Source organism: Panthera uncia, chromosome B4, assembly GCF_023721935.1.
Source record: "Panthera uncia isolate 11264 chromosome B4, Puncia_PCG_1.0, whole genome shotgun sequence".
NCBI classification, from domain to species: domain Eukaryota; kingdom Metazoa; phylum Chordata; class Mammalia; order Carnivora; family Felidae; genus Panthera; species Panthera uncia.
The window spans coordinates 114,272,719-114,294,980 of NC_064809.1; the positions used below are offsets into that span (position 1 = coordinate 114,272,719).

Here is a 22,262-nt window from a genome sequence, read left to right on the forward strand (position 1 = left end):
TTGGGACTCTTGTACATTGCTTATGGGAATGTAAAATGGTGCATTATTGGAAAACGTTGAGTCGTTTTTCAAAAAGTTAAGCATAGAATTACCATATGACCCAACAATTCTTCTTGTAGGCCTATATCCAAAAGAATTTAAATACAGGTTCTCAAACAAATACTTGTGCATGGATGTCCATAGCAGTATTACCCACAATAGCCAAAAAGTAGAAATAACTCAAATGTCCATCAACAGATGCATGGATAAGCAAAATGAGGTTATATAGACACAGTGGAATATTACTCAGCTATTAAAAATAATAAAGCAGTGCTATGTGCTACAATGTGCATACCTTGAAAATATTATAGGAAGTGAAAGAAGCCAGGTACAAAAGGTTGCATACTGAATTATACCATTTACTTGTCTAAGTTTATTTATTTTGAGAAAGAGCATAATTGGGGGAGAGGCAGAAAGAGAGGAAGAGAGAGAATCCCAAGCAGGCCCTTGTGCTGTCAGCGGGGAGCCCGACTCAGGGTTCAATGCAGAGCTTTAAACTCATGAACCATGAGATCATGACCTGAGCCATATCAACAGTCAGATGCCCAGCCAACTGAGCCATCCAGGTGCCCCTATGTGATTCCATTTATATGAAACATCGAAACTAGGTAAATCTACAGAGACAGAAAGCAGATTGGTGGTTGCCAGTGCCTAGGGGGAGGGAGAAATAAGAGGTGACCACTTAATGGGTACAGGATTTTCTTTTGAGGTATTGAAAATGTTTTGGAACTAGATAGAGGTGGTGATTGCAACAACTTTGTGAATATACTAAATGCCACTGAACTGTATAATTTAAAATAGTAAATTTCATGTTATGTGAATATCAGGTTAATAAAAGGAAGTTAAATATATATATATATTATATATATATATATATATATATATATATATATATATTTGGTGAAAAGCTTATCTTTCTCTGTTTTCAGCCCAGTTCCTACCCGTAGGTAACCGGTTTTCTTAGTATCTGAGGAATCTTCCAGTATATTGATGCACAAAGAAACGAATGGATAGATTATCTCCCTCTTTTCTTTCATACAGAAGTAGCACATTATATAAGTTATTCTATGCAGGATTTTCTCAGCAATTTACCTCTGACATGGACACTTTTGAACATCACAGGCCAGTTTATTTAGTGACATGTTCCTAAAACTGGTTCCTCTGATATTTCCTAATGATTAGATTCTGATTATGTGTCTTTTGTAAGAATAGCACAAAAGTGCATCTTCTCATTGCATCTTATCAGGTGGCACGCTATTTTGATTTGTCCCATGGCTAACAATGGTCATTTGATCATTGGATTAAGGTGGTACCTGAAAGGCTTTTACCATAAAAGCAATCAATCATATAACATGTGCTATTAAATCCACCATAAGTGTTTTCAAAGACACCTTCTGCTATCTTATATATTGACTTTTTTTTTTTATATAACCTCATGTATATAAATAACTTTTATGTGTCAACTCAGATTTTCTCAGTGTTGTCTGTGTCCGGGGTCCTGTCTCTATAGTTACAGACTACTTCATGAGGTCCCAGGTTCCTCCACCTGTGGCTCCTCCCATCACGCTAAACTGTAAAGCCGGGGAGTAGATTCCCTCAGCTCCGCTCTGCCAGGAGATAAGATGGAAGTGGTAGGTAAATTCCCTCTCAGTGCCTCCCTTTGTTGAACTGTTTCAAAGCATAATATTTCAATAAACTTGTCCAGAGGCAGCCTGCATGGCCAACCGAGAGTTTCTGTGAAGGAGCTGTGGCCAGCTCATTAATGTAAAACCTAGCATCTGTTTCTCCTTCCGCGTCTTACCTTTTTTCTTTTACGCTTACTGCCCTGGGATTGTGCCTGCCAATAAGGCATTCACACTTAAATTTTTCCTTGGGGTCCATTTACAAGGATCATGGGCCTGACGCCATGGGAGAAATTTCTTTTCAACCAGAGTAATGGAAACAAGTGTGCTTTTCCTGAATTATTTTTTAAAAAATATTATGGAAATTGGATTATGTAACCAATCATATTTCTCTTTGTTAGGACGCCATAAAGTTTAGAGACAAATGTACAGCCCATCTCTAGCCAGTGCATAAGGCAATATGGTGTAAATGTCTGTATTCCAATCTTTTTTTTTTTTTTTAAGTTTATTTATTTTGAGAGAGTACGCACACACGTGCGACTAGGGAAGGGGCAGAGAGGGAGAGAGAACATCCCAAGCAGGCTCCGTACTGTCAGCACAGAGCCCAAGGCGGGCTCAATCTCACAAACCTTGAGATTATGATCTGAGCTGAAATCAAGAGTCAGAGGCTCAACCCCCTGGGCCACATCCAAAGTCTTACCCATTACTGCAAATGCCTCCATACACATTTAAAACTCAATTCCAACTCCATTTTCTTAAGGCCGCAAAAACAAAAAAAACAAAAAAACAAAAACAAAACCCATCAATGCTCAAAGTGCTTGCTCTCCAAGAACTGCATTTAGTATTTCAGATCAGAGAAAGGTAAAAGTCTGCATCTGGAAAAAACAAATGAGATTCTGATCAATACTGTTACATCAGAAGGATAAAGACTGCGACTGCGCCGGGTTTCTGGTGGCAATGCAAAAGAAATAGATCTATAGGGAGGCCACCACACCATATCCTAGACTCAATTTGACCTCATCTTAACTATATTCTGTACTTCACTTTCTTTGGTGAGTTTCACCTTGGTCTAGTCTTGCTTCTCTCATTCCCTTTAAAGTGGGTTGAAATGAGCATTACAGAACAGAGGAGACTGTGGCAGAGGGGCGCCCAAATCACAGAATCTGTGGGAAAGCGAACACGAAACTCAAGAGCCCAAAACCCGTTCTCACAAATGCGAAAGGACCAGCTGGTGAGAAATCACGTCCGCTCTACAGAGTACACAGCATTTCTCAGTGGAACTCACAAGGCAGGTGAGCAAAGGAGAAACCCCCGCCCGCCTCACTGGAGAGTTTCCCTAGCAAGGGCCCTGGAGCAAGTGGGGCTACAGAAGTTTCCCACAGGGCTGTGCGCGGCGCGGAAGCCTCAAACACTCAGGCTACCGCTGGTTGCCAGGGGACACTTCACAGCCACCTCCTCCAATCAGGACTCATCTCTCTGTGCCCAATCACAGAAGCCAAGAGAGCTGTAGTCGGAGGTGAAAGGTCACGCTGCTGTTTGGCGGCCATTTCTCTGGAGGCTCCGCGATTCGCGCCCAACTGTAGCTACTCCAGTCACGAGGGGCGGACGACAGCTGGGTCGGCGGCGAGTGGCCTGCAGCATTTGCTTATAGTCGCGATGGTAAGCAGGAAGAAAGCGACCGGAGTCGAAGAGCCAAGGGAGAGCGGGTGACCGGCCTCGCCGGGCCCGGGACTTGGTTCGCTCGGTTCCCATTCATCCGCGTGGGGAGCCGCGCACCCGGTCGCCTGCCTCTTTCTCCCTGTTCTGCGAATCTGAGGCGCGCGCTCTCCTTCCGTTGCCCTTCCCTCCCCAGAAGTGCCCCTGACCCCATGCCCCTGTTCGTTTGAATGTGAGCCTGAGGTACCTTGCTGTCTGGGACCACAGGGTCGAGGTAAAGATGAAGCGGTCTTTATGCCCCACTTATCCCACTCCAAAATCGGCTTTAATTTCCATCATGTTGGGATTCCTGGCCCTGCAGTCCACTGGAACACAGAGTGCAGGCTTTGGAGCATTCATTGGTTTGTTTAGCAAAAAAATTTTTGAGCGCGCGCTACCAGATGCTGTTCTAGGCGCTAGAGTATAAGGTGAAAAGTACTGAGGCGGACCCTGCCCTAGCTTTACTCAGTCGGGTGTGAGAGATAGACTTTAATCAAATAACATAAACGTGTAATTACAAATAATGTGAAGTACTGAGAAGAGAGCAAACAGGATGCTGAGAGGGTGCAAGATGGTACATTAGAAGACAGGTCAGGGATGGCATCCCTGGTAGGATTTCACTAACTAAATAGGAAGTAGGAAATCCAGCCCCTTAAAGAGGAAACGTGTACGAAGCACGGGGAACACGAGCATATGGGCCCCAAGGCTGGAAAGAAAGCTTGACCAGTTGGAAAAATTGGCCAAAAGCTACACCGCTTGAAGGACATGGTTATGAGATAGGATGGGGAAGACCCTTAGGTGGTGTTAAGAGGTCTGGATTCTACTTCCAGTGCAATTGAAAGCCATTTTAAGTAGAGATATCACATGATAAAGATAATACTTATGTGCATAAGTTGGAGAAAGACCAGAGTGAAAACTGGAAACCCATTAGGAGGTTATTGCAGTAGCTCCCATGTTCTTTGAGATTACACTGCATATGCTTATCTTAGAGGGGTTTAGTAGCCAAGTTCCTTGGTTCTTTTCTTTCTTTGGGCGGATGGGTGAGCAGATGAGAGAAGGAAAAATCTGAATTCACTGGGAGATACTACTACTGGTTTGTTGAATAAAAACTATCGATTGCCCATATGTAGCCCAGAGGCTTTACTAAATAAGACCCAGCAGACCACCTAGCTCCTGGATTCAAGTGAAAGACTGAAATGTCATCTGCCCCCTCCTTACCTCTGTAGCCTCCTGTTTGGGACTCTGACATCACTGGATTGTTTGTCCCTGAGATCGACTTGTTGCTTCACTCTTTACTCCTTTCACATAGGTAGCCTCTTGTATCTAGAACAGCCCTTTCTCCCTCTAGAAATACCTCTCATCCTTTAGAACGGAAGCATTACTTTGGGCAACCTCTCCTTTTGACTTTGGATTGATTGGTACTCTTACACATGCTATCTCTTCTTACTATATTGCAGTGCAATACCTATTTGTATGTGTTTTGCCTCTCCCCCTCCCAGTGTGAGCTTCTTGAGGACAAGGACTATAGTCTACATTATTTTTTTCGCAGCCTTTGTTTTTTTATAGCCTGGAACAATGAGTGAGGTATAGTAGGTATTCATTGTTTAAGGGAATACTGAATGAAATTGTCTAACCGGGTATTTAAATTTCTCATATGCTCTTCAACAAATAAAAGTGAAAATTAATGCAGTAAGTGAGAGTCAAGAGCTTGCTTTATTTCGATACCATAAAATATTGGTGATTTCGGTAGAGGGGAGTAAGTATGAAAACTGAGCTAAGGAAAAATAACTGATTGAGATATTTTTTTATTCTTTATGCAGAGTTTGCCCCTCAATCCCAAACCTTTCCTGAATGGATTAACAGGAAAGCCAGTAATGGTGAAACTTAAGTGGGGAATGGAGTACAAAGGCTACCTGGTATCTGTAGATGGCTATATGAACATGCAGGTAAGCTAAGGAGATAAGGATCATTAAATTATATTTATTTTGCTTTACCTTAACTCCTCAAGGGCTTATAAGAATACAGTCAACTAAATTGATAAACATAAAACAAAATTCAAGAAAAAAAAGTCAAGGTCAAGAAGGCTGTTATAATTGTGATAAACTGTGTACAAGACCTGTTAAACCAAAATTCAGCCATAGAATTGACTTCTAGTGGTTAAAATAAAAAGAACTGAGATACTTGATTCATAGTGGTATAAAGGAAACACAAATGGTTTTTTTGGTTTTTGGGGGGGTTTTGTTTTTGCAGAACAAACAAAACTCTCCAAGCATTTAGCTCTGAAAGACATTTTTCAAGTGACATTTTTAAGTCTTTTAGTGAATGCTAAAGACACAAAATCAAAGTAATTCAATAAATATTCAATATGTCTTGAGGGAGAGGATAGGCCAAGCCAAAGGAATTGTTGAACTGACTGCATGTGTGTTAAGCTAGCTTCTGTAAATGTTTAGGACAGGATTTTTTTGTTTTTGTAATTGAGGTAAAACATATGTAACGTAAAATTTACCATTTTAACCATTTTCAAGTATAGAACTCTGTGACATTAAGTACATTCACATTATGGTGCATCCATCACCATTATCCATTTCTAAAACTCTTATATCATCCCCAACTGAAACTATACCCATTAAAAGATAACTCCCCATTTCCTCTAACCCCTGGTAAACATTATTCTTTCTGTTTTCATTCTGGGTACCTCATATAAATAGAATCCTACAACATTTGTCCTTTTGTACCTGGCTTATTTCATTTAGCATAATGTTTTCGAGGTTCATCCATGTTGTAGCATTTATCAGAGTTTCATTCCTTTTTGCGACTGAAATAATATTCCATTGTATGTATATACCACATGTTAATCCATTCTTCTGTTGGTGGACATTTGAATTGTTTTCCACCTTTTGGCCTTTGTAGTACAATGAACATGGTTATATAAATATCTGTTAGAGGTTCTGCTTTCACTTCTTTTGGATATGTATCCAGAAGTGGAATGATTGGATATAAAGTCATGCTTTGTTTAGTTTTTTGAGAAACTGCCATACTATTTTCTATTAGCAAAACATAAAGGATCAGTTTCTCCACATCCTCACCAATATTTGTTACTTTCTGTTTTGATAATGGCTATTCTAAAGAGCGTAAAATAATCTCATTGTTTTGATAATCATTTCCCTGATGATTAGTGATATTGTGATCTTTGTGTGCTTATGGCAATTTATACATCTTTGGAGAAATGCTTGTTCATGCCCTTTGCCCATTTAAAAACGGGTGTTTTGTTTCTTTGTTACTTTTGTTTCTTTGTTACTTTGTAGTAGTTTACAGCCAGGTTTTTGATGAAAGAGTTTGAAATTATATTTTCCTGAAGCATAGGTATTTATGTGACTGATTAATGGCAGATGGATTTTAAAGGTAGTTGGTCAGTCCAATCATGACTCTAAGTATTCCAAACTGGTACTTCTTGTAGGAAGAGTATTAACAGGGGCACCTGTAGGCAAAAAGAGCTGAGATTTTCCTTAATTCAAGAGGTTACCACTTGAACAGATGATGCTTAGGTCCCCAAAGTTCTTATAGAGCATGGTTTTGGCCTGGATAATTCCTCAAGCAGGAATCATTTACCAAGGCCATAGAAAAATCTGAAGAGTAATACCAGTCTGTTGAAATGTTCCAGACTTAAATAGTGGTAGTGATTACACAGCTTTATGAATATATTAAAAACCACTGGGGTCGCCTGGGTGATTCAGTACAGGTCACAATCTTAGGGTTTTTGAGTTTGAGCCCTACATTGAGCTCTCAGCACAGAGCCCACTTTGAAGCCTCTGTCTCCCTCTCTCTCTCTGCCCCTTCCCACTGTCAAAAAATAAACATTTAAAAAAAATTCGGGGTGGGGGGAAAAACCCACTGACTTGTATCCTGTAAAAGTGAATTTTATGCTGTGGGCATATATCTCATTAAAAGAAAGAAGTAAAGAATACCCACAGAATATTTGGTTTTAGAAGTAATGTAGTTTCTAGTGAGCCTACCAGAGTTGTGAAGTGTATCTGAATAATTACAACCACGTTAATGAGGCTTTTGAGTTTGTTTGTTGAATGAAAATTTATTGACTGCCCATTACGTGCCTGGCTGTGTGAATATACCAATGAACAAAACAAAGTCCCTACTTTGAAGGAGTTTATGTTTTAGTAGTGGGAGATGGTAATATAATGTGATATCAGGTAGTAATAGATGCTATGGAGAAAAAGAAAGCAGAAACATAGTGTGCAGTGTTAGACAGAGAGCCAGGGAAAGCTCTGAGGAAGTAAATTTAATCCGAAAACAGAATTGAGTGAGGAACTGAAGACAGTATCTGAAGAAAATGCATCTCAGTTTGAGGGAACAGCAAGTACCTGGGCTTTGTGGCAGGAACTTGTTTGGTGTGTTTCGGGCATGGCAAGAAATCCAAAGCAGAATGACTTAGAATGATAGAAGAATGGAATGGTAGTCATAGAGGACTTTTTACGTGATTGTGATTTGCAAAAGTTGCAAATAAAGTTTTTTACCTATATGTGGAAGGAAACCTAAACTTTTTGACGTAAAGTTAGAAATAATAGTTTCCTGAAATAACTATAAATTATGGTTACTCTGAATTGTTTAACTTTCTCTTAAGAACTTATATCTGTCTATTAGCACATAATTTTTTAAAATTCTTACTCAGTTCTTTGGTTGTTGACTAATATAAAAGTATTAGATATTTTAGCTATAGATTTTGTACCCATTGGGTTCTTCAATGTGATATGGTGTTATTACTCAGTTAATACCTGGTTCCTTAGAACTGAATTTTTGGAAAACATTTAAATCACAACTTATTCATAAATTGGAGACTGTCTTCCTTGACATGCTGTTTTAATGTCTAATACAAAGGAGTGTTACATAACTGAGAGATTTAAAAACTTACATTGAAACAAGCTTTATTATATATTCTATATCCATCGATGTTAACTTTACTGAATGTTTATATGAAACCCAAAAGTACTACAGTAGTAAAAGAAAGCTAATATCCTGTTAATTATAGATAAATGTGAGTTGTTGGTATAGAAAGGTTTCAGTTAATAAGTTGTCTCACCAGTGTTACCTAATATTTTAGGTAGTGTTACACTATTTTTCTCCTGTATTATTATACTAATATACTTTCTTTTTATTTAAAGCTTGCAAACACAGAAGAATACATAGATGGAGCATTGTCTGGACATTTGGGTGAAGTTTTAATAAGGTAACACGAATAGTAGTATATGTAAGGAGCTACTAGTGAGCACTAGAAATCCCTGTTTTAAATTAATGTCTCAATTTCAGAATTACTTTCTTTAAATCACTATTAACATAATATTCTACAGTTAGACTTAAAGAGTTTTGAAACCCTTAAACTTGTCAAAGAAGATGGAAATTTTTTGGAGTTATCCTTAAGATTTTTCTAGTGTTGATACTAAACTTTCTAGCTCTTGGTATAACCTTTTTCAGTGGTTTAGGTGGAAGAGCTTGGTTTTGAATTTTAGTTGGGTCTGGCTGCTATTAGGGATTTTCATTATATTCATTTTGAAATAGCTTCACACCTTCAAATTTGAATCATTACCTTTGGAAGATCATAAAGATACCATTTCATAATACCTACTTGGTAAATAAGTGCCATGTGCTTTTAACAAAACTTTTTTTTAAAAAAAGAAAGAAGTGATGCATTGTAAATTGTAAATATTATAAATATCTAGCAATAGTAATTCAGATCTTAATGTGGTTTCCGGTTGGAACAACAAAATGGACTGTTTTTCTATTTACAGGTGTAATAATGTCCTTTATATCAGGGGTGTTGAAGAAGAGGAAGAAGATGGGGAAATGAGAGAATAGCATCTTTTGTGGGGAATTTTTTTTATATATATTTCTAGACAATAAACTTTTTTTTTTTCAACTTGTCTTGTGAACTATTCCTATTCAGATATTTAAACGCAGAGCTCAAATGTTGAAACAGTTGAAAGATTATTCACAGAATTAATGCTTTAAAAGACACTCAACTTCATTCAAGTTGGTTTTCTTTTATAAGCTCAGTATTCTTTTTTTTTTCTATAGGGAGAAAATTATATGCTTAATAAACACTTATGAAGGTGAATTTCAGTGCTTTTCTTGTAATACTATATTAACTGAGACCTTTTAAAACAACTTTCTTTTAAAGTTATTGAACCACTTTTGTCATGTATAAGGTTAAATATTTCCTTAGAATTAATGTATACTGTTTCATTTTACTTAGTATTCAACAAATTACCTGTTAATTTAAGTTTTAAACTCCTCAAAACCATTTAGATGTTTTAGAGTTATACACTGTTAAAATGTATACTCCATAGTGATAAAATGTACACTATGAACTGTGGACTGGCTGAAAACAAATTAGATCGTTTAAAGTCCTAGATTGTCAGAGAATGCCATTATTGCACTTTAATGGTCATTCACCACATTGCTAACGCAATGTTAAAGGAATGTAACATAAAGTAATGTAAGTTAAAGTACACTTTGGATGTGTAGCTCCAACTGGGATAACCCAAAGATATAAATGTTTAGCTTATGGTATACTACTTAGGATATGGTAATAAAAGCCTTCAACAAAAGAAAATAACTCCCATTGCCAATCCTATAACCACGAGAATAAGTGCCTGTCTTCCTTAAATTGGTTAGGCCAGCATATGGGGCAGAATATTGCCATTACTGAAAACCAAAATCTACAAAATGCCTAAAACATTCTGGCAGTAAATGTCTTAGTGCACCTATTCAAGTGAAAAAATATTCTTCCTCTAGTGATTTTGTTCTTGTATCCTTGACCAAAAGTAGTTCATGTTTGTTACCAGATGGAGGTTTTGAACGATAGGTAAGTCTTCTTCCCAGCTGAAACAAAAGAAACAATACTTACTATTTTTCATCATAACTACTTTCTGTTGAATTATAAGTAAAATAATAACATTCACTTGATTTTTCCCAGGAATTACATGGCTCAAAATAGTAAAAAAAAAAAAATCAGTTACAAAGGGATTGATAACCTAATGGGTGTCCAACATGCTAGGCAAAATTACATAATAAATAGAGCACCATAGTGTGCGAGAAGCAGAGCAGTTAGGTTTTATGCGAAGTTGGGTGATTTAGGTAAAGTCATCAAAAAGCATATGTTTCACAATCAGCAAAACTAAAAGGCCACCAATGGAATGGGAGAAGATATTTGCAAGTGACATATCAGATAAAGGGTTAGTATCCAAAATCTATAAAGAACTTCTCAAACTCAACACCCAAAAAACAAATAATCCAGTGAAGAAATGGGCAAAAGACATGAATAGACACTTCTCTAAAGAAGACATCTAGATGGCCAACCGACACATGAAAAAATGCTCAACATGACTTATCATCAAGGAAATACAAATCAAAACCACAATGAGATGCCACTTCACACCTGTCAGAATGGCTAACATTAACAACTCAGGCAACAACAGATGTTGGCAAGGATGCGGAGAAAGAGGATCTCCTTTGCACTGCTGGTGGGAATGCAAACTGGTGCAGCCACTCTGGAAAACAGTACAGAGTTTCCTCATAAAATTAAAAATAGAACTACCCTATAACCCAGCAATTGCACTACTAGGTATTTATCCAAGGGACACAGGTATATGCTGTTTCGAAGGGGCACATGCACCCCAAGGTTTATAGCAGCACTATCAACATAGCCAAAGTATGGAAAGAGCCCATATGTTCATCGATGGATGAAGATGTGGTATATATATATACAATGGAGTATTACTCAGCAATCAAAAAAAAAAAATGAAATCTTGGGGTGCTTGCGTGGCTCAGTCAGTTACGCATCGGACTTCAGCTCAGGTCATGATCTCGCGGTTCGTGAGTTTGAGCCCTGCGTTGGGCACTGTGCTGACAGCTCAGAGCCTGGAGCCTACTTCAGATTCTGTGTCTCCCTCTCTCTCTCTGACCCTCCCCTGCTCTCACTGTCTTTCAAAAATAAATAAACATTAAAAAAAAATTTTTTTAAATGAAATCTTGCCATTTGCAACTACATGGATGGAACTAGAGGGTATTATGCTAAGCGAAATTAAAGACAAATATATGACTTCACTCATGTGAGGACTTTAATATACAAAACATGAACATAAGGGAAGGGAAGCAAAAATAATACAAAAACAGGGAGGGGGACAAAAACCTAAAAGACTCTTCAATATGAAGAACAAACAGCGTTACTAGAGGGGTTGTGGGAGGGGGATGGGCTAAATGGGTAAGGGGTATTAAGGAATCCACTGAAACCATGTTGCACTATAAGCTAACTAACTGGAATGTAAATTAAAAAAATAAAAATTAACAAATTTTAATAATGAAAAAAATCATATGTTTCAGATAGGGCCAGCCTAGAAAAGCACCATATTTGAGGCCAACATTGCACTTCTCAGTAAGTGCCATAGCCAGTTTCTCCCCCATTGGTTAGAAGAGATCACTTTCCTTGGCTGAATACCAATTGATTGGCACTTAAAAATCCTGTTAGATAAAAACGTGAGAAAACCATGTACATCTTCTTAAACATTAGTAATCCTGTTGGCTCTTAGATAAACCTTTCAAGTGCGAGGAGTGTGGGAAGGGCTTCTGTCGGTGTTCCATCAGGAGAAGCTTAGGGAAACCTCCGGTTTGTACCTATTCATTTCTTCTAAGGCATTGACTCAAGTATATCAATTATTCTTCTCTTTTAGTCTCCTTTTTTCCTCCTTTATTTTGTTTTGCTTCTGTATTTGAATTTGTGTAAATTAAATGGATGAGAAAACTGTTCTATTGAAGATGAGATTTGATGGGACATCTCCAGTGTCTCAAAAGAGGCACTAACCCTATGTAAGACTGCCTCCTGCATCGCAGAATTTGACATTCCTGGCCCAAGGTAACTAACAAGGGCAGTCCTCCCCATCATTTGATCAACCAAAGTGTTCTTAGGGTCTAGAATCCCAGAATTCCTCGTAACATCAACTTTTTTCTCTGTCCAAACAATTTCTTTTGGTAACCTTTGTCATTAATACTGAGAAAATTGCCAGTGATGAAGTGCCCTGACTGGGTAAGAACTATCAGAGGTCTTTGTACATTATCAGCTTATCAGACTGCTATTGTTTTTCCATTTTTCTTCTAGTTTTAGTTCTCTCATTTTTAGCCTGTTAATTCAATTCAATAAGCATTTATTGAGTATCCACTATGTGCTAAGCTTTGGGAGTACAAAGTCATAAAAATTCACAGTTTGGGGTGCCTGGTGGCTCAGTCAGTTAAGCCTCATTGATTTTGGCTCAGGTCATGATCTCCCAGTTGTTGAGATTGAGCCCCATGTTGGGCTTCACACCGACATTGAGAAGCCTACTTGGGATTCTCTCTCTCCCTCTGCCTGCACCCCACTCATGCACGCGTGCTCTCTCTCCCAAAATAAAAAAAACCTAAAAACTCACGGTCTAGAAGGAAAGATGGATATATTAAGAATAATCATTTCAATGTGATGAGTTTAGTGAATAGTGTGTATATGTGGATGGGTGATGAATGGTAAATTCTCCTTTGGGAGAAAGAGGACAAGTCAGGTCTTCATAGGAAAAGCTAAACTAGAGAAGTCAGACCCTTTTAAAGATGAAATGCTTATTTAAATAAAGTAATTTAAGATCATCACTTTTTGACATATATTAACAGTTACCACACTTCAATTTTTTCAAGTACTTCGCTCAAAAGACTGGTTGTGAGGCACACAATAAACCTTCCCTGTAGGTTAGAGTTACTACTGTGGTAATCAATGTCCATGGTAGCTTTGCAGATAACCATGGAATTGGCTTCCCCGAATATATTTCAGACCCTAACCCAGAGGAAGGAGAGTAGCAGATAGAAACACAAGGCCCTCCATACCCAGTGTGAAGTCATGGACCACATGGACTCAGTGACTGCCCAATCCCATACTTATTATTGGACAGATGATCTTGCAATATAAAGAACCTTGACTTCTGGTCCAGAATCTGCTGCTAAATCTGAAGCGACTCTGGGTAAATCATTTTAACTTAAACTATTAATCTATTTTTACAATATGAAGATTAGAAGACCCATCCAATTATATGTAATTCTCTGGGTTTGCTGTCTTTGTTGTTGAATGAAAGAAGCAAGGTTCATGGTTACTATTTGTAAGAAGGAGAATATATACAATAACTACATAGAACATTTCCAGAAAGATGCAGATGAAACTTAGGTGGTTGCATCCAGGGAGGGGAACTGAAAATTTCTTACTTTTCACTAAATACTCTTCTATCTTTTGAACTTTGAGCCATATGCTTGTTACTATCTAAAAAAATTATTTAAAGAAAAAATTCTCTGGTTTCATGAACCTGGAGCTAAAAGAAGTGAGGCGAAAAGCTTTTACTAAAAAGTGGGTCTAATGGAGAATTGTAGACCCAGATATTTGAATTACCCTAAAAGTAACAAGGAATCAGAGACCAACTGACGCTGTGACCAGGAAAGACTATTTTGCTAAAGTTCACCCTTGATAAATTAGCTGAATTAGGTATTTCACAGAAGCATTCACATATTAGATGTAGCTGGACCTACTGATAACAAAACACAAACCTTTTTCTTTGGTTGTGCCACTGCCCTTTCCAGAGCAGCTTTTAGCCTTTCCTCTTGGTGTCTTTGTTTTTCTTTCATTTTATCTTCACGTAACCTGTCAAAAAAGGAAAACATTTTTGCAACTATAAATCACAAAAAGTAGAAAAAAGACCTATAGTATTTGGTAATGAACTACCTAAATATTTTATGATTTCCCTTAAAGTTAAATAATACTTTACCTTCACTCATACTATGGCTTTTGAATATTCAGGGGAAATGTCAACAACAGATCCCATTCGTGTTAAAGTGGGAGAAAATGCTTGTCACCATTTTGGAAGGAGTAAATCTATCTACCTAGATCTTGGTCTAAAACAACCACCTCAACAAAGCCTTCTTGTTACTCCACTTCTGTTTTAGCACTTTACAGTTAATGTGGACAAGGCCACTTGAATTAACACCCAGCCTCCTCCTTTAGTCTGTTTACTAAAGTATAATGTGTAGAAAAATGCATGAATCACAGTGTATATTATATAGTTCAGTGATTACCACAAAAGTGTACTTTTCCAGTTAATCTTTTTGAATGGTATCCTGAAATTAAGACCAAGAAATGCTATTTGTCTTGTTCTCTTTAGAGTTCTTGTAAGGATAAAATTACATAAAATGACCTCTGCATATTGGGCCAATGCCTAATGCAGAATAGGCCCTCAATAAGTGATAACTATTTTATGGACTCCTGTAATTGTAAGTGTAACATTTACTGAACATTTTTTATGCAAAATTAGGTTTATGTGTCTAACTCATGGGAAAAATAAAATTCGTTTTGATAAGAATGACAAGCAATTAGAATTAGATTCATGTATCACTATTGAAAATAAGTTGTGATTACAATCCAATGAAAATTATTTCCTATTGTAGAAAAGAGGCAAGTGCTGTTAGTGTAATCAGTCATAGAGGTCTTCCCCCCCCATTTTCATTTTCATTTTCATTTTATTTATTTTTATTTTTTCCATTTTCATTTGAGAGAGAGAGAGTACACAAGCTGGGGAGAGGGGCAGAGGGAGAGAGAAAGAGAATTCCAAGCAGACTCCACACTTGGCACAGAGCCCAAAGCAGGGCTCCATCCCACAACCCTGGGATCATGACCTGGACCAAAATCAAGAGTTGGACCCTCAACTGACTGAGCCACCAGGTACCCTAGTCATAGGTCACCTTATGGAAGGAGTAATCTTTTATTTACAATTTAAAAAAATTTTGCTGTATATTCAATAAAATCCCACCAAGATCACCTTTATATATACCCTGGACTTCATTTTTATATGGAGGAAACAATATCCCCCAGTAAGCACTAACAAAATATCTAACATTAATGCTAAATATTTAAATATTTATGTGTCAAGCATGCTTTAGTACTTTTACATAGATTATTTAATTTAATCCTCAAAACAACCCTATGAAATACTATTATTAACTGCCATTTTAAAGAAAACAAAACAGACTTAAGAGAGGTTTTGTGGTCTACCTAAGGTCACAAAAGTTGTAAATGGCAGAACCTGCAGGTCAACTGTAGTGCTCGTCTGCCTCTTAACATGGGTTTTTTTGCTTTAGCATGAATGTTTTTCCACCTATCAGCATTCTGTGTGTGCCACATTATACTAGGGATCATATATTTATAATCATTGCCTGAAAGGTAGTATGTACATAAAATCCTTGGGGCACCTATGTAGCTCAGTTAGTTGAGCGTCCAACTTTGGCTCAGGTCATGATCTCATGGTTTGAGAGTTGGAGCCTAGAATTGGGCTCTGTACTGGCATTGCAGAGCCTTCTTGGAATTCTCACTCTGTCCTCTCTCTCTGCCCCTCCCCTGCTTGCACTTTCTCTCAAAATAAACTTAAAAAATTAAGATCCTTATTTAACTCGGTATGGAAATTTGTAAATCAGTGCATTCTCCTGGAAAGGCCCCCAGGTAGGCAAGGCTGTGAGGGTGGGAGGGGGTGCTGTTTGAGGGATGATAATCCTCATGTAGTTGTCTTGAGGACCCGAATGAGTTAATATGTAAATGTTGTATGTGTGAAGTGTTGGCAGTTAGGCACTGAGGAAGAGTTATGCCCTCATTGCATGGCTCTTTCAAACAATTCCTTCATATGTAGTCTCCTTCCAGTGAAAGGCTCTAATTCTATGCTTTGGGCCCTCCATGACGAGTGCAATTCCCCTTCCACAAGATAGCTGTTCAAAAATTTTTGTATAAGTAGTGAATATTCATTCTGAAAATCCATAGTTTCAGGGTAAAATGACCCTTCACCCATCCCAAACTGGATCGTTGCCCAGGTGAACCAGTGCTCATTACCATTGCTAGTGACACATTATTTCATAAGAATATTTGATGACCGTGTCTCCCACATTAAATAATAGCTGTATGAGAAGGACATACTCTACTCATACTCATTGGGTCTACTGCATTTCTATCACGATCCTTGCCATGTCATAGGGGCTTGTTCAGTGTTTGTGGAATCCCAGCAAAAAGTTTCTCAACTCATTAAGTCATTCACTACCCTCATATCATAAGACATTGACTATACTTTTGCCGCCGTTCTTTCTGTTTTATCCTCTCAATTGTCTCCACATTTTCTTTGGGAATGGATTCAATGAGATCACTCAATTCCACCAGGCGAGACTCTACTTTTACCAGCTTTTGAACTGGGTTGAGACTGCCAACATCAGCATCTCCAATGCAGACCTTGTATACTTGATTAATTTTTTTACTAAGAGATTCTATCAGTTTTTCCTGAGATTGAAAAGGAGAGCAGAAAACATAAGATCTCATCACTATTTCCTTGTTCATTCAATAAATGTAGAATTCCATTTTACTACATTGCAATGAAATATAGTAGCTCTTATATGCTACTAAACATTTCTTTTTAAAAGAAAAACTAATAGAACAGTGAGACGATGTAACAGTGATTATATCATAATTTATAGTCACATTATTACTATAGTAACACCTTGGATTATTTTAAAAATATTTCAGTCTGGGTATAAAAAGCAATTTTACTATGACAGTACCTTTTTGCTTGAGTGTTTTCGTGTATCTGATTCCTTAAGCATTCAAGTAGAGGCACCATATGTATACATTTTAAATCCGTTTTTGGCCACTCCAATGCATCTCCTTGCAACGCAGCACGTGAGCTTCCTTTTTTTGCACTTATTACTCTTAATGAAACTGTAATCATCCTGTATGCAAGCTATCTGTATACATGCCTTATCTTCCCTTCTAGACTGTAAACACCTGGAGTTATTTTGTACATTTACACGTATATCTAAAGCAGCACTTTGCATATAACTATGCACTTAATAAATGTTTGCTGAATGAATGAGCGCATTCTCTCTGAGGGAAAAAAAAAGTTATCAGCAAACAGATTCCCAGGTTGGCCTGCAAAGCCTATTGAATTTAATTTTCATTCATTCCATTGGAAGCCATTGCAGTATTCTGATCCAAGCAGAGGCTTAGGCCAAACCTTGCTGATCCCTGTACCTGGCCACTGCGCTGTTTTAACTATTGGTAGAGATGCTCGAGCTTGTAGCTCATGTGTTTCAAGACCATAAAATTCTCATTCTTTCTCCACCGTGTACCCGTCATTCGCAGTTAAGAGGACCTCAATAAACTGCTGGGCAAAGTAAATCATTCTCCAGGTAGCATCCTGCCCCCATGCCTGCTTCTGCTCAAGAAGATGAGAATCATCATAAAGCCAAGGACAAATAACACTCAAGACGTGGCTCCAAGCCATGGGACACCCCTCCTGGAATCAGACTCCTTACAGAGCTACCAACACTTCATTGCAAGTCAAGATCTGTTACTAATGGTTTACTTCCAACAGCTTGTCCCTCCCACCTCCTGGTTTAACCACCTTTCTGATGGTCCCATTTACCACTAATCACCCTTTTTTTTTGTCTCTAAAGTAACACTTACTGTATTTCCTGTTTATATTACAAACATGTTCCTTTTTACACCTGAAACTAATATAACTGTATGTTATACTATACTGGAACTATACTGGAACTAAAGTTTAAAATTTAAAAAAAATTCTCCTTTTAGAAAATTGGAGAAGCATAAAGTAATATTAAAGGAAAAAGTAAAAGAAAAAGCAAAAGGCCTATTTGCCATAAAGCTCCTTTTTTCTCTCCCTTTCTAAATAACATTAATTTCCTATTTATATTAACACTTCTAGAAAACTTTAGAAATAGAAAAACTATAAAAGGAAAAATAAAAGTATACCCATCCACCAAGGAGAAGTGTATATTAGGTATGTAAAAACAATTTTGCTGCAAGGGGAGTACATTTAAAAAAAAATTTTTTTTAAATATTTTGAACACTGATGCTGAGAAAAAGCAACTTTAATATGAGAATGGTTAGTAGTCGATGAAAATTTCTGAAAGAGACCTTTTGAACACTTAGAGTTTCAGAGGTGGATAGACTTTCAGGATGTCTTCTGTTTTTCAGAATGTCTTTTTTTTTTTTTTTTTTTTTTTTTTAAGTTCCCCCTGTGAAACAGGAGAGGAAAAGACAAGGAGAGAGATTTTCTTGACAAGGTAAGAACAGCATAAAAAATAGGATTAGGTAATGAGGTTAAAAAATAAAGACTCACGTATGAGAAAGAGATTGAGGGCCTGGCCCAACAGTGCAGAGAGGCAAAGGAAGTGGGAAGCTCAAGCTACAGGCCTCCTGATGACAGAAGTGAAGTGTCCAATTCCTGGAGCTGCCACTAGATGGCAGGCCCAGCCCAGAGTCCCCTGGAATAGGGGCTACCTGAGAGTCTGCAAGGGATGGGAGGAGTTCCAGCTGCTCCCCGGAGATGGAGTTGGCCAGGATTGTGGAAGACCAAAACTGGGATAAGGACTTCGTATGCCTTCCAAAAGGGAAAGGGAAATGATCTGACTAGAGCGATGCTTAGGAGTAATAATTACATCAAAATTGGATAGAGGAGCAGGAAGATGTCTTGATGTCAAAGGATTCTGTAATTCTAAGCCCTGTCACATTCTGCTGTGTGCTGACTGTACACAAGTCTCAATTGAACTGGATCAGCTCCCTGTTTGAAAGAATAAAACCAGAGATGAATACATTCTGCAAAATGCACAATAGCTTATATTCCATTTCATGTTCAATGAAAATGAACAAGTAACTGCTACGCAAAACAACGTGGATGAATCTCACAAACGTAATTTTGAGAGAAAGAAGCCAGTTAAGCCAAATATATTACATGATTCCATCGGTATCAAGTTCAAAACATGGAAGCTAATTGATGGTAAGAGAAGTCAGGATAGTGATCACCTTTGAGGGATGGTAGAGACTGGAAGAGGGCATGAGGATTTTAGGGATGCTTATGACAGTCTATTCCCTAATCTAGGGGTTGGTTACATGGGTATGTTCACTTTGAGGAGATTTCTTAAGAGAGAATTTATAATTAGCTTATAATTTGAGCACTTTTCAATATAATTTTATACTTAAATTTAAAATTTTATTTTAAAAGTAAATACTGAATCCATAAAAAATGTTGTTAGGGATTAAATAGGAGTGTGGACATTTTAAAAGAATAAAATCTTGATTTTATAGTTACAGTTCCAAAGTAACTATGATGATTTATGAATATCAAAATTAGATACAACTATGTTTACTCATAAAGGATTATGTTTTGCACATTTTGAGATTTGAAAGAATGGGAGTGATTCTAAGGATACTTTTTCCCTATCAATTTTCCTGCTCTGTTTCCCCTTTTCCACCCTAGCACTTCCCATCTCTAGGAGACACTATGAATTACTGGCCCCATTTTCTCGGAGTGTGCAGTACACGAATGCCAAAATTATATTTGTGACCAAAATTTATAGATAATCTTTTAAGAAGTAATTTTCAGATCAATCCTACCTTCTCTATTTAGGGATCTGGTTGCCTCAAAATTTAAGAGTATTGAAAATGTTACTGTTTTTCACAGCCATCCTAAACATGGATGAAAGGGGTTTGGTAAGGGAAGGGTGAAATATCACTGATATTTATCTGACATTTTTCTTATGTCAGTCAATTTCAGAATTATTTAAAACAATTGAAGAGTGGAAGCAACCCAAATGTTCATCAATGGATGAATGGATAAACAAAATGTGGAATATGAATACAATAGAATACTATTCAGCCATAAGAGGAACTAAGTTCTGACACATGCTATAGCATGGATGAACCTTGAAAGCATTATGCTAAGTGAAATAAACCAGACACAAAAGGACAGCTATTGTATGATTCCATTTATATGACGTACCTAAAAACAGGCAAATTTATAGAGACTGTAGAATAAAAGTTAACTAGAGGCTGATAAGATGGAGGTATGAAGAATAATTGTCTAATGGGTAGAGAGTTTCTATTTGGGATGATGAAAAATTCTATAGTGATGGTTACACAGTATTGCCAATATACTTAATGTCACTGAATTGTACACTTAAAATGGTTAAGTGATAAATTCTATGTTACGTACATTTTAACACACACACACACACACACACACACACGATTAAAAAAAAAAAAAAGCCAGCATTGAAGAACTGCAAGGTGACTGTCATCACACTTCCTGCTTTAGCAGTGCATGACCCCACCCCCTCCTAACTCAGGGTACTATATACCACCCTAGGAAATGTGTGTGTGTAAACAAGCCATAAGCAACTTTTGCTTTTGTAACCCTGCCCATCTTATGGTTAGAGAGGACAATCATCTGATTGCGTTACCCCAAATCTACCTCTTTGAAAATCAAGTTCATAACCATAAATGTGGTATTAGCTTCACATATGAGATTTGAATTTTTATTTCATTTGAGATTTTTTACATGGAAATCATTGTTAGCTGAAGTTTGTTGTGGGTCTAGAAACTAATCATTCATTCAACAAACATTTATTGAGCACCTACTTAACAGGGACACTTAACATATTTAACTAGGAAGGGTAATACAGTCCCTGCCCTGGAGGGGTTTGCATCCAGCTGGGAGAGACTCATACATAAATAGATCCAATAATGGATCTATGTCAGCAAGAGAGGCTGACATCCGTTAAAAGCTCAGTGCTGGACTGATGTTGCAGTGCTTCACGTGTTAGTTATTTGCTCTTCAAATTACTAACAAAATGATCATAGACAATGAACTACTTCATGTGTATACACTCTTGACTAAAATATATTTATGGGCAGAACAATTTCAACATCATACTTTGTAATAATTAGAGCACATTTTAAGAGAATCCCAATGCCAGTTTGAATGCTTTCTATCTACTATGTAAATTGACTATTACATATGGACGAGATAACTCTAAACTTGTTTTCTACCTCTGTCATCAACCCAGGACTTGTGGTGTGCTTTAACTCCCCATTCCAATGCTTAGTGGACAGGGAATGCGAATTATTATTAACATGAGCCAAATAAAATAACCACTGGCAAAGAATAATTACCTGAGCATCTGATTTAAATTCTCCAAAACTAAATAGCCTGGACCTTAATTCCAGGTCTGCAGCTTTTTCCTCTTCTCTCACACAGTTAGCCTTGAGCATTTCCTTGTGCTCCAAAAGAAATGCTATGTTGCTATTTCTATTGCAAAAGAAGAAAGAGACCCATGTCTGTAATTTGTGGTTTAGAAATACACCATCATTCCAGAGCTTCAACACACTTTCCAGATCATATGTTGGCATCCTATGTCTAGTAAGCCAAATACAAGTTTGTATTTTAAGATGTCAAAGTACATGCAGCATTTTTCAGGTAAAATGAGAAAAATGAATGCACACATAACTGCTTTTAACTTCCATCAGGAAGAATTTTCTTCCTTTGATTCCCCTGAGACCTCCAAATAGCAGAGTTGACATGTCAGGAACCCAACCAAGTTGTGGTGTGATCTAGAGATAGATTCTGACCTAGATCCCCTTTTCCTGCCCAATCACACCCACTTCCTTCCCCAAACTCATATTGTTAGCGTGCAGGTGCCATATGCTATGAGGATTGGGAGAGAGGAGGCCAGGATTAAAAGGATACACTAGCGGTAAAGGGTAGCTGTGAGATCATGATTTGTAGGGGCTTAACTTTTGAATAAGTTAATTTGCTCCAAAATTCAGTGTCCAAATTCAGACCTACTGTTTGAAAAGATTGCCATCAACTGGCCCAGAAAACTGTTCTGGAAAAGGCTTTACACATCTTTATAATGGGTGGATAAACAGATTTATTCTCTGCTATTTGAAGTTATTTTCCAAAATTATATAAAATTTTAGAGAAGGAATTTTGTGAAGTCTCAAATCCA

General features: G+C 37.5%; 2 protein-coding genes across 3 annotated transcripts in view; one reads left to right on the forward strand and one right to left on the reverse strand.

Moving 5' to 3' along the window:
• The first annotated feature begins 3,088 nt into the window (after positions 1–3,088).
• On the forward strand, positions 3,089–9,278 carry SNRPF (small nuclear ribonucleoprotein polypeptide F). Its single transcript, XM_049626107.1, has 4 exons — positions 3,089–3,320; positions 5,177–5,302; positions 8,531–8,595; positions 9,155–9,278. Exons 1-4 carry the CDS (start codon positions 3,318–3,320, stop codon positions 9,219–9,221), a joined length of 261 nt encoding a protein of 86 aa, XP_049482064.1. The 5' UTR covers positions 3,089–3,317; the 3' UTR covers positions 9,222–9,278.
• The window catches only part of CCDC38 (coiled-coil domain containing 38), a 59,079-nt gene continuing 45,028 nt past the window's right edge, over positions 8,212–22,262 (reverse strand). For both annotated transcript variants that reach the window (XM_049626106.1, XM_049626105.1), the window contains 4 exons: positions 21,427–21,562; positions 16,532–16,737; positions 13,977–14,070; positions 8,212–10,247 (listed from right to left, as the gene is read on the reverse strand). In XM_049626106.1, coding sequence (XP_049482063.1) covers positions 10,134–10,247; positions 13,977–14,070; positions 16,532–16,737; positions 21,427–21,562 — 550 coding nt within the window. In that variant the 3' untranslated portion in view covers positions 8,212–10,133. The remainder of the gene's footprint in view (positions 10,248–13,976; positions 14,071–16,531; positions 16,738–21,426; positions 21,563–22,262) is intronic.

Coding starts and splice junctions, on each gene's coding strand:
- SNRPF (XM_049626107.1), top strand. Junction 5,303..8,530: donor ATGGCTATATGAACATGCAG/GTAAGCTAAGGA, acceptor TTTTATTTAAAG/CTTGCAAACACAGAAGAATA. Junction 8,596..9,154: donor TTGGGTGAAGTTTTAATAAG/GTAACACGAATA, acceptor TTCTATTTACAG/GTGTAATAATGTCCTTTATA.